This window comes from Ranitomeya variabilis, chromosome 1, assembly GCF_051348905.1.
Source record: "Ranitomeya variabilis isolate aRanVar5 chromosome 1, aRanVar5.hap1, whole genome shotgun sequence".
NCBI classification, from domain to species: domain Eukaryota; kingdom Metazoa; phylum Chordata; class Amphibia; order Anura; family Dendrobatidae; genus Ranitomeya; species Ranitomeya variabilis.
Window position 1 is genome coordinate 171,644,124 of NC_135232.1, and position 13,278 is coordinate 171,657,401.

At 43.8% G+C, this 13,278-nt stretch overlaps 1 protein-coding gene across 2 annotated transcripts in view; it reads left to right on the top strand.

The window, feature by feature from the left end:
* AP3S1 (adaptor related protein complex 3 subunit sigma 1) overlaps positions 1 to 13,278 on the top strand; it is a 96,592-nt gene that overhangs the window by 47,830 nt on the left and 35,484 nt on the right. For both annotated transcript variants that reach the window (XM_077290650.1, XM_077290660.1), the window contains exon 4: positions 5,954 to 6,025. In XM_077290650.1, coding sequence (XP_077146765.1) covers positions 5,954 to 6,025 — 72 coding nt within the window. The remainder of the gene's footprint in view (positions 1 to 5,953; positions 6,026 to 13,278) is intronic.

The window sequence follows — 13,278 nt, forward strand, 5'->3', positions numbered from 1 at the left end:
AAACTAGACCCCCCAAGGAACTTATCTTGATGCATAGTGAGCACTTTGAACCCCCAAGTGCTTCACAAATTGATCCGTAAGAATGAAAAAGTACTTTTTTTTTCACAAAAAATTTCTTTTAGCCTCAATTTGTTCATTTCCACATGGGCAACAGGATAAAATGGATCCTAAAATTTATTGGGCAATTTCTCCTGAGTACACTGATACCTCACGTATGGGGATAAACCACTGTTTGGGCACACGGCAGGGCTCGGAAGGGAAGGAGCGCCATTTGACTTTTTGAATGAAAAATTAGCTCCAATCGTTAGCGGACACCATGTCGCGTTTGGAGAGACCCTGTGTGCCTAAACATTGGAGCTCCTCCACATGTGACCCCATTTTGGAAACTAGACTTCCCATGGAACTAATCTAGATGTGCGGTGACCACTTTAAACCCCCAAGTGCTTCACAGAAGTTTATAATGCAGAGCCGTGAAAATAAAAAATCATTTTTCTTTCCTCAAAAATTATTTTTTAGCCCGCAATTTTTTATTTTCACAAGAGTAACAGGAGAAATTGGACCCCAAAAGTTGTTGCCCAGTTTGTCCCGAGTATGCTGGTACCCCATATGTGGGGGTAAACCACTGTTTGGGCACACGTTGGGGCTCGGAAGGGAAGTAGTGACGTTTTGAAATGCAGACTTTGATGGAATGGTCTGCGGGCGTCACGTTGCATTTGCAGAGCCCCTGATGTGCCTAAACAGTAGAAACCCCCCACAAGTGACCCTATTTTGGAAACTACACCCCCAAAGGAACTTATCTAGATATGTGGTGAGCACTTTGAACCCCCAAGTGCTTCACAGAAGTTTACAACGCAGAGCCGTGAAAATAAAAAATCATTTTTCTTTGCTCAAAAATGATGTTTTAGCAAGCAATTTTTTATTTTCACAAGGGTAACAGATGAAATTGGACCCCAAAAGTTGTTGCCCAGTTTGTCCCGAGTATGCTGGTACCCCATATGTGGGGGTAAACCACTGTTTGGGCGCACGTCGGGGCTCGGAAGGGAGGGAGCACCATTTGACTTTTTGAACGCAAGATTGGCTGGAATCAATGGTGGCGCCATGTTGCGTTTGGAGACCCCTGATGTGCCTAAACAGTGGAAACCCCTCAATTCTAACTTCAACACTAACCCCAACACACCCCTAATCCTAATCCCAACTGTAGCCATAACCCTAATCACAACCCTAACCCCAACACACCCCTAACCACAACCCTAACCGCAACACACCCGTAACCCTAATCCCAACCCTAACCCTAATCCCAACCCTAACCACAACTGTAACCCCAACGCACCCCTATCCGTAACCCTAACCACAAGCCTAATCTTAACCCTATTTCCAACCCTAGCCCTAATTCCAACCCTAACTCTAATTCCAACCCTAACCCTAAGGCTATGTGCCCACGTTGCGGATTCGTGTGAGATATTTCCGCACCATTTTTGAAAAATCCGCAGGTAAAAGGCCCTGCGTTTTACCTGCCGATTTACCACGGATTTCCAGTGTTTTTTGTGCGGATTTCACCTGCGGATTCCTTTTGAGGAACAGGTGTAATCCGCTGCGGAATCCGCACAAAGAATTGACATGCTGCGGAAAATACAACGCAGCATTTCCGCGCAGTATTTTCCGCACCATGGGCACAACGGATTTGGTTTTCCATAGGTTTACATGGAACTGTAAACCTGTTGGAAAACTGCTACGAAACCGCAGCGACCAATCCGCTGCGGATCCGCAGCCAAATCCGCACCGTGTGCACATAGCCTAATTCTAAGGCTATGTGCACATGCTGCGGAAAAATCTGCGGGTCCGCAGCAGTTTCCCATGAGTTTATAGTTCAATGTAAACCTATGGGAAACAAAAAACGCTGTGCACATGCTGCGGAAAAAACTGCTTGGAAACGCAGCAGTTTACATTCCACAGCATGTCACTTCTTTCTGCGGATTCCGCAGCGGTTTTACAACTGCTCCAATAGAAAACCGCAGTTGTAAAACCGCAGTGAAATCCGCAGAAAAACCACGGTGAATCCGCGATAAATCCGCAGCGGTTTTGCACTGCGGATTTATCAAATCCGCTGCGGATTTATCAAATCCGCTGCGGAAAAATCCGCAGAGGACCAGAATACGTGTGCATAGCCTTACCCTAATCCTAATTCTAACCCTAGTTCTAACCCTAGTTCTAACCCTAGCCCTAACCTTAGCCCTAACCCTAGTTCTAACCCTAACCCTAGTGGAAAAAAAAAAAATATATATATTTTCTTTATTTTATTGTTGTCCGTACCTATGGGGGTGATAAGGGGGGGTTCATTTAAAAAAATTTTTATTTTGATCACTGCGCCCGCCATTTTGGAAGATGGCGGCGCCCATGGAGGAGACGGACGGACACCGGGAGGCTCGGTAAGTATGAGGGGGTGGATCGGAGCACAGGGGGGTGGATCGGAGCACGGGGGGAGCGGACAGGAGGACGGGGGAGCAGACCACAGAACGGAGGACTGGGGTGGAGATCGGTGGTGGTGGGGGGGGGCGGCAGATCAGGGTTTCCAGCCATGGCCGATGATATTGCAGCATCGGCCATGGCTGGATTGTAATGTTTCACCACTTTTCATATGTGAAATATTACAAGTTGCTCTGATTGGCTGTTGCACTTTCAACAGCCAATCAGAGCGATCGTAGCCACGTGGGGGCAAATGCCAACCCCCCCCCCCCCCCCCCCGGGCTAAAGTACCACTCCCCCTGTCCCTGCAGATCGGGTGAAATTGGAGTTAACCCTTTCACCCGATCTGCAGGGACGCGATCATTCTGTGACACAGCATATGCGTCACAGGTCGGATTGGCATCGACTTTCATGACGCATATGTGGCGTCACAGGTCGGGAAGGGGTTAAGTGAAGTGACAGGAGAGTTATGTCTACGTTCTCCAGAGAGGTAAAAACAGCTAAAAGTTATTTCTTATTAAATTATCCCACTACTTCATTTATAATTTGTCCTGATGCTTGTGTAATACTGGGATTGGATTATACTTCTAAGCCCTGTTAATAACACGTGTAGGGTCATACAAAGTTGTACTTGACTACGAGTTAAAGGGAATCTGTCACCAGGTTTTTGTTACGTAATCTGAGAGCAGCATTGTGGGGGCAGAGACCCTGATTCCAGCGGTGTTACTTCCTGTTCTGCATGCTGTCATTTTTATGCAATCACGGTTTTCCCTGTTGCAGATGTAGCAGTGCTCAGAGTGCTGACTCCCCCCACACCACTGATTAGCAGCTGTCGATGTACAGTATACACAGTAAGCTACCAATTCGTGGTGGGGGCGTGTTACACAAAGCTGTTGACTAAGAGGCACAAGACACCTAGTCTTGTAGACTTAATCTCCTGCTGAAAAAAACACTAATTTTATTGAAACTGCAACACACAGCCTAGTAAATAATACATCACTGGAATCAGAGACTCAGCCTCTACATCATGCTGCTCTCAGTTTACATAGCAAAAACCTGCTGCCATATTCCCTTTAAGAAATTGTTTAATTATATTTTTCATTTGACAAATATTTGGTAAATCAGACAGTAGCCATTTCCTTGTTAGCATGTGGCTAGCTTCATTTAGAGATATTTGGTCATTTTGAACATGTGAAGACGCTGCAACAGTCAATGGTCTTTGTTTGCTTAGTGTGATCTAGATGGCAGTATATCAATCCCTTCCTTAGTAAATCTCTTTAATAAGTACTGTATATTTATTCCTAAAATAAAACCATTAACTTTGTAATGGCTAATGCATTTCTGGCACTTTTTTCCCAGGTCTCTTGGATCCGTTGTAAGGAAGGAATTTAATTCAAGTAATCAATAGTATATGTGTGTGCATGTATGTAAAATGTCTACTTCCCACTTGGTAAACTTGTCCAAAATGTATGGACCTAACTGCAGATTTGTGTATGTCTAGAATTTTGGAAGTTGAAATGAAATAATCTGTGAGTACTGGAATGATCTACTCTGCACAGTGGGTGCAGAGATTAGGGCTGAGAGCGGGGCTGTCGATCAGTACACCTCACAGGAGAAACCTGTTCTCTGACTTTCTGGGATACATACTTTTTTTCCCCTTCATGACACAGCTTGCTTTTGATTGGCCAACATCATACAGGGAAAGAAGTACACACTCCCAGAGACTTGGTGAAGCCATGTTGGGCTTTTTAGAAGTTATAACCTAAACTTAATGAACTAATATGTCCGCAACAGAGATGGGAATTTAAAAAAGTCATTTTATTCAGCTCTGAATGAAAAGTTTGTGGTCTATATCCGTGATGTCAGTTGATGATGAAACGTCAAGCGCCAGAGATAATATAAAATAAAGGTTCTTCTAGATTTCAGTGTAACCCACTTCTTCAGGAAACAAAAAACGTATACATTTGATATGGTTTTTGTTTCCTGAAGGAGTGTCTTAAACTTTGAAACGCGTAGAAAATAAAAATGAAAGAACTGTTATTTTATATTATTTCTGGCGTGTGACGTTTCGTCATCAGCTGGCAGCGCGGACATAGACTGCAAACGTTCCATTTTTTTGTTACTTTGGTGAAATCGCCCGTGGATCTGTACAGCCTTGGATCAGGTCAGCATATACCGATACCATCTCTGATTACTGGATAAGACCCTATTCTTGCGCCATTTTTTCTCCTGAGCGTTTTGTATGGTGTGGTCAGTGTAACATGCTAAAACTGGTGGAAGGTCCTCTTTTAATGATGCTCAGCAGACATACAGTGCTGACAACTTGATGCTCCTTATTTATTAGGATGTTGGCACAAGTGGCTGTTTTCCCAAATATTAGCGGCTGAGACAAATTTTCCTATTACCCCAACAGTTCTTGTCTATGGAATAGTATGCGTTTTGTAGATTTTACACCATTGCTGTTCCATAGAAGCAACTGCTGGAATATTTCTTAAAACTCTATATTTCAAGGACATTGCATATTTTTTCACACTTTTCATGGTGTTGTATTCAGGCCCATTTTTCTGCACTCTAAAGCTATGTTCACAATGCATCGTTTCCCATTGTTTTTGGAGTGTTGTCTTGCTTGTAAAAACTCAATAAAAAATGCTTTAAAGAATCGTCCTAGTTGTTTCAATGGAAAAATGACTTTGTGCATATGTTCAGGCTTCTCTTACACGTTTCATGCTTTTGAAGACACCAAGTGATTAAAAGAAGTGAGCAGACCATTCTTTAGGCATTTTCCGCTATACTAAACAAACATGAACATTTTATTAATTGTTTAATGGATTTCAAAAAGTGGCAATACAGACGCCTAAAAAACACCAGAAGAACGTTAACCAAAAAATGCCAGCGCAGAAAAAGAGTCCAATCGTTTTAGGAAATATCCAAAAATAGTTAAAGGTAAAAAATCAGATCAGGATTACAAAGCCCCCAAAATCACCAGAGACGAGGAACGCTTCCTGAAGAATCTTCTGCTTGAAAAATGGACAATGAAACCACAGTGAGAACATACAGTAAAATTCTTCAGGGTTCTTTGTCATTTAAAATTTCTAAAATCAGATTTCTGTGAAGTTTTTTTTTTTTCTGCAAGCATGGTACATTGGAATCATAGATCTTATTTTATTTTATTTTTTATTTATTTATTTTACACACTTATATAAGCGCCATTAATTCAACACGCTTTACAGACAATATCGGCACTGTCCCCATTGGGACTCACAATCTAGATTCCCTACCAGTAAGTCCTTGGAGTTCGGCACATTATTCTGCTACATAGATGATTCAGTGTATACAGGAGGAGTATGTGTATCTATAGATTTTTGGAAATGAGGAGACTAAAAGTATTCACTATGAAATGGAATTATCAGAATATTAAATCCAAAATCGGCCAATCCTGTGTTCATGGTTTCATCATTGTCTCACCAGAGCGCACATCTTTATTTTGCAGGTATTTGTGGAAACATTGGACAAGTGCTTTGAAAACGTCTGTGAATTGGATTTAATTTTCCACGTTGATAAGGTATTTCTTTTTTACAAAATCTGAGTCTTCTTTGGATTGAACATGGTATGAGTGTTACTTTTAATTATTGCACTATGGGAAATATATCATGGAGGTACTGTAATACTACATGTAGATCAGTACTGACAACATTTCTGCCCGAACTTCACTCTCTGAGTTTTTCTAATTGTCTTTTCAAGGTAAAACTTACATTGGGGAGAGCCACATTAAGAGGAGATGTCTGGTTTGAGCAGATCCCGATCAGATATACTTGCTCACCACCAGTGAATGTACCGTATTTTCTGGTGTATAAGATGACTGGGCGATAAAACGACTCCCAACTTTTCCATATAAAATATGGAGTTTGGGATATACTCGCCGTATAAGACGGGGGCCATCTTATACGCCCAGTTGTCTTACACGGCGTGTGCGGTGCGGATGGTTACCAGGGTCTGGAGGAGAGGAGACTCTCCTTCAGGCCCTGGGATCCATATTCATGTAAAAAAAAAGAATAAAAATAAACAATATGGATATACTTACCCTCCGACTGCCCCCGGCTCTCAGCGGTGCAGGCGGCGGCCTCCGTTCCTAAGGATGCATTGAGCGAAAGACCTGCGATGACCACGACGTCACCCAGCGTATAAGACGACCCCCGACTTTTGAGACGATTTTCAGGGGTTAAAAAGTCGTCTTATACGCCAGAAAATACGGTACATATTCACAGAAATGAATCATTACACATCAACCACTGAATTTAATAGGAGAGATTGGTCCTCTGCGATGGGCTCTGACTGATAAAGGACGGTCCCCCTTAAGAGTGAATGTTCAAATGGGTTACATATGGCATACAAACCTTTTAATAAATGTGATGCTTGCCAGTATGCCTCACACACAAGGCTTTTAATTGAAATTGAAATTTTCCAGTCTTCATTCCATCTATGGATAAAGCTTTCCTTACATATGGTGGAGATAATTTGTGTATTAAAAAAAAAATCTGTGCATAAAAATGTCAACCTTTTCCAAGAGCTCATAGACTATAGTTAGCTGAACGGATGGGTCCTCACTGCTCCGTGTTGCTCCTCTGCGTTTGCTGAAATGGACCTTTCACCAAGTTTTTGTTCTATATACTCATCTGTTAGGCCAATGTAGTTCAGATTAAATGCATACCTTATTTTTGTCATTCTTCTGTTCCAAAGCAATTCCTTATCCAATTGTTTTTGACTGACACGTCTCTCTTGTCTGGGTGACCTGCCTCACCTGGTCGGAAACTTGCGCAGTAACTCATCGCACCAGTCGTTTTTTCAGAGGTGTCATCACTCGCACAGATGCATAGTCCTGATCTCGCTGCGTCATCGGGCATTCACTGTGCATGCACTGGTACAAAAACCTGCAAAACGTTCCCTTTTAAAAGAAATGTCATCAGTAAATGACCTATTTATATCCGATTTCTATGCTTAAAGGGAACCTGTCGCCCCATTTTTTTCGATATGAGATAAAAATATGGTTCAATAGGGCCTGAGCTCCGCTTTACATCAGTACCTTCCATATCCCCCGATTCCCCACCTTTGCTGCGAAAATACCTTAGTAATCTCTCCATTTTCGTATGTCAATCACCCCGGTCCGATGGGCGGGGCCTAATCGCTGTCCCTCTCCCCGCTCCTTAGCGTGTCAGACGTAACTAGATCTGTGAATAGCACAGATCGCGGTCAGTTTCTGCAGTTTTGCACATTGAATTAGCGTCTCACGCTTGTGCATTATGCTTTGACCATCTGTGGGCAAAGCATGAAATCGTTATTGCGCATGCACCGGCTTTTGACCCTATGCTTGAACGTCAAGGAAAATGCTGGCGCATGCGCAATAATGAGTTGAATGCTTTGCCCACTGTTGGGCAAAACATACTGCGCACGTGCGAGACACCATTTGAATGCGCCAACGCAGGAAAGAAGATTCGTAGGGCAAAGCCGGAGGTGGGGAGAATAGGCGATTAGGCCCCGCCCATCGGACCGGATCGGGGTGATTGACATGTGAAAACGGAGAGATTACTAAGGTATTTTCTCAGCAAAGGTGGGGAATCGGGATATGAAAGGTACTGATGTAAAGCAGAGCTCAGGCCCTATTGAACCATATTTTTATCTCATATCGAAAAAACAGGGTGACAGGTTCCCTTTAAATGTGTTGTTTTTTTTTTAGCAAAAATCTAAAAAAAAAAAAAAATTTGTATCAATATCTACATTTAAAATAAAAAACAAAAAACTTGCAAGTTTTATACTGGCAACTAATATTAAACTCCTACTTCCTGTTCTTCAAGTGGACTTTAGTAGAATAATTCTGACGCAGACCCTGGTTGTTTGGTAAGAAAAGTTGGGGGCCACTGCTCAATACAGAGAGCCACATCCAGACCACCCTCCGGTACTTCAGAATAGTGACATCCTGCTCCAGCGCCCCTAAAAGTAGCGGCTGCCAGAGCCCTTATAACTGTTATAATGACAGCCAGAACCTTCCCGCACAAATCACACTGAGCAGTATACCTAGATCCAGGGGTCCCCACCTTACACCCAGGCCTCTCCTCATATGAAGCACTCCCACATCACTGTCACATCCTGCTTCAAGCACCTCCTCAGTCAGGTAATATCATCCTATCTCCAACTTACCATATTTAATTTCTCTAACTCCCTCAGGCCAGTTTGTGTATCCAGATCTGCTCTTCTGATTGGGGCTACTCATGGCAGTCATCATTTGGAGACCTGCTTTTCGTAGTTGTTTGCTAGACTTTGAGCTAATTCACCAAGCTGGCAGACAGCTGCAAGCCACAAATCATAGGCCTGCGGGCCACATGTGGCTCCTGAGCCACAGGTTGGGACCTCTGGTGAAGAGTTTCAACTGGTCATTATGAAGGGAGGAGGAGGAAGTAAGCTGTGACAATCCCCTATTGTAAATCATGGATCCTGTAGGATACAGGTCTGTGGAGTAGGTAATCCAAACTTCCGACTCCTCAATGTCCCTGACTCCTGACTCTCCAGCACTGGTCACTACTGAGCATGTGCATAAAGTGCTGCACAGATTCATCTCCACTAATAGCCGTGATCCTTAGATCAGGAACAGAACGGACATTTATAGGACATTTCAGAACATTCCCAAATTCTTATGGAAACATTACATCACATCCTGCACTGTACTACTGTACCCAATGTATTATATATTTTAGGAGTCGGAGAAGGTCCATTTTATACTGACTCTGACTCCACCAAAATGGACACATCCTCCGACTCCACAGCCCGTGTTGTACATAGAGGTGTCATCTTTCAGTGTAATACTGTCTTTAATGATAATGCAACTGAGCAAAGTCATTTTTACAGATCAGGACAATTGACCCTAATATTTGGCCTGTTGATTAGTGTGAAACTTGCAATATTTCAATTTTTTTGGTATAGATACAGATATGTAAAATAAATTAAGAAGAAATATACTTAAGATAAAATCCTGTTTAAACAATGGTCATTTTCTGATGACACCGCTTTAATCAGGGTTTTCAAAAACTTGAATAAATAATCGTGATTTCTCAGTAGCAGCGCTCCATCTGGCCTCTTGGGTACAGCAGCTGATATCCATTGATCAAGGTTTTGTTCTACATCTGAATATTTTAGGAAATGGGACTCCACATTTTTCTTCCAGAAAAGAAGCACTTAGTTGTTCCTTTAAAAATGTCAGTGATCAAAACTTTCCCTCATTTCCGCTTAACTTTCCTTTCGCTCGCGCCGTCTCCTGTGGCACAGATGTGAGATTCTCACGTTCTAGTGAAACTTTCCTCCAGTCTTCGGTGGAGCCAGTAGTTGAATGTAAATGAACAGATGCCAGATGGCTGTATCTCACTTGGATGTGCTGGAATGAAGTATAATATTGTTCTCCTCCTTTGTTCGGCTCTTGAATCTTTAATTTGTTTTTCCATGATGAACTCAAACGTTTTACATGCATTCTGCTTATGGGGCAGGACACTGGTGACAATTCCGGCCTCGGAAAACAAAATATTTATATCCTTTCTGGAGTAAACAACTGCACGTTAAAGTGATATTACAACATATTCGTTATCACGCTTTCCATTGTCACTATGAGAGGAAGCCAACTGGCAAGATAATGTATGTGATAAGTATTCTATATTAATAACACATCCACCATGTGTCAGATCACATACATAAACTGCAGACTCGGCTCATTTCTCACACGTTCCTCTCTTTTAGGCTCATTCACATCAGGTTCATCTGCTGTGTAGATTGTGAAATCTGCAGCATGTCCATTTCTGTGGCAGATTTTCACCACAAATTTTACCCTTTTTGTGTATAGGGGTGATAATAATCAATTGGTTCCAGCCTAATATCTCACACCTCCCAGCCGTTTCCAAGCTTATTTTTTGCACTTGATTTTTTATTTCTTCCAAGTGTGATAACATTTATTTTTCTGTCAACAGCAATATGACACCTTTTTTTTTTTTTTTCCTTGAGGGGACAAGCTTTGGTTTTGAATTACACCTTTAATTTTACAATACAATGGTACTGAAAAAGGGAAACAAATTGTAAATGTAGTTCAGTCATGGATTTTGTATTTCGTTTTTCAGCATTTGTTGTGCATCGCTACCTGAAAATATGGTTCTTTAGGTTAGTACAATTAAGGTGATGCCAAACATATGTACTTTATATCGTTGAAGAAAAAAAAAAGAAGAAAACTGTCAGGGCTAGAGATTGGCAACCCTCAACAGTAAAGTTCAGCGTCCATACCAAACACCTACGTACTGTTCAGGCACGGACACCAAACACGGACTTCACCAGGAAGACCGTGTTACTGTTCGGGTTCGGCCTCCTGAACTCCGGGTGTTTGTCGCTCTGTCATGTGCATCACAGCACAGCATACACTGCTTCTGATCACCGGTAAAATCATTACGGCAGGTCAGACATCCATGGTTCCCACGCTGTCAAATGACAGTGTGAGCCTGCAGCTGTGATCGGAGGTATAAAGTTTACCTTTGGTCACTGGCGTGGGCTGATGGGACTACTGCTCCCATCAGCCTATGCCTGCTGCCGCCAATAAGTGAGAGCAGGAGTGGCTGATTGGACTATTCATCAGCCGGGAATTGCGATCTAAATAAAAAATATAAAAAGGTGTCGGTTCTTTTGTATTTTTGATAACCAGCCAGGCAAAACTGACAGCTGGAGGCCGCAACCCTCAGCTGTCAGTGTTAGCAAGGTTGGTTATCAAGAATCATGGGGTCCCCGCGCTTTTTTTTTTTCAATTATTTATACCCCCCATTTTTGACAACCAGCCTTGCTAAAGCAGACAGCTGAGGGCTTGTATTCTCAGGCTGGTAAGGTGCCATTGATATTGGCCCTTCCCCAGCCTACAAATAGCAGCCCACAACCGCCCAGAAAAGGCTCATCTATTAGATGTGCCAATTCTGGCCCTTTTGCCCGGCTATTCCCACTTGCCCTGTAGTGGTGGCAAGTGGGGTTCATATTTGTGGGGTTAATGTTACCTTTGTATTGTCCGGTGATATCAAGCCCACGGCTTAGTATTGGAGAGGCGTCTACAAGGCACCTATACATTACTAATTCTATAGTTATATTGTAAATAAACACAGTCGAGTCTTTTATTTGAAAGAATGACATTTTCATTTAATGATTCCAAATTAAACCATACTCACCTCACTGCCCATTCCATTGAAGCTATAGTCTCCTGTAATAAAACAAAAATAAAAAACAACCGTATCTCTCACCTGTCTGTGGTTCTGTCCCACGCCGTAATCCATGTCTAGCGATAAACAGTTTTTACCCTGGACGGTGCCGAGATGCGATCGTCCAGGCTGAGAACCACCGTTGAATGATCTGCTGCAAGCACAGCATCAGTGACTAGCAGTGACATCATCGAGGTTACCGCCAGTCACTGAGGGTGCGTTCCCAGCCGGACACCTGAACTGCGGTGACCTGGATGACATCTCGAGCAATTCATTAATATCATTTTGAGGTGCAACCAATGTTTTGATTGCTTTTTATTACATTTTTTTTTTAAGAGGTGCAGAAACCAAATGGTTTATGACCTTCACCATATAGGATAAATTATTTTTTTTGTGTTTATTGAAATTTTGTCGACTCCACATATTTGGTATTGCTGTTATCTTTTCTCTATCGCCTCATTGGGGGACAAAGGAACCATGGGTGTATGCTGCTGCCACTAGGAGGCTGACTCTATGCACACACAAAAGTTAGCTCCTCCTCTGCAGTGTACACCCCACCGACTGGCAATATGCGCTTCAGTTTAGCTTAGTGTCAGTAGGAGGTGGACACGGGTCTTTTATTAGACCCATATCTACCTCAATGTGCGTCGTTTTCTTGCAGGTTTTTCTGGAGGGATACAGTGTGAAGTCACAACTGTAATCCCACATTACAGACTATGAGTACGGCGCGTACTGCCACCCTGTATCCTCATAGATCCGACAGCAGGACCAAGATCTTAGCACACAAGCGTGCTTAGAAGTCCGGTCCTAGCTCCGTCCCCCACGCACTCGCCCACCAGAGCCTGACGGTCGGAGGAGACGACGTAGATCACCAGCTCCCTGGACGTCTGATACCTTCCCCGGTTTTGAGGTTAGTAACAGGCAGCGTGGGATGTTTTAGGTGAGTATTCCCACCCCTACCCTGAGATACCTCTGTATCCCTCCTCAATTCCGGGGTAGTAATGGGGGCTCCCTTGGGATTTCCTCTTCGTTCGCTGAGGTGCGCAGAGTTCCAGGCTGCCTTTGGCCTGGTCGGTGTGTTCCCCTCTTTTCTTGTCCGCGGGAGAGGGCGGGGGTCATACTGTAGGTCCGTTCACGCGACGACCTTTGCAGGCGGCCGGGCTACTCCTCCTGGTGGTCTGCACTGTTTTCTGCGCCCTGCGCGGTTGCCTTATGGGCAGCCGTGCTGTTTTCCCTGCGGCCGCACCTTTTCTCTCAGCCAGCGCGGCCACCCTACAGGCAGTCGCGCCGCTTTTCCTGCGGCCGCGCTCTTCTCTGTCCTTGGCACGGCGGCCTTGTGGCTGCCGTGCCGTTTTTTTCCGGTGACCGCACGTTCTCCGATGCTGCGGCCCTCTCTGGCGGTCGCCAGCCTCTAATTTAGTCCCCGGGTTCTCCTGGGGCCAACTTCCGGCGCCGTGACTCCACCCACTTCCTGTTTCCTCGTGCAGACTTTTCTCCCGCCCGACCATCAGTCCCCTGGCGAGTTCCACCCACCGGCGCCATCTTGGTGCTCCCA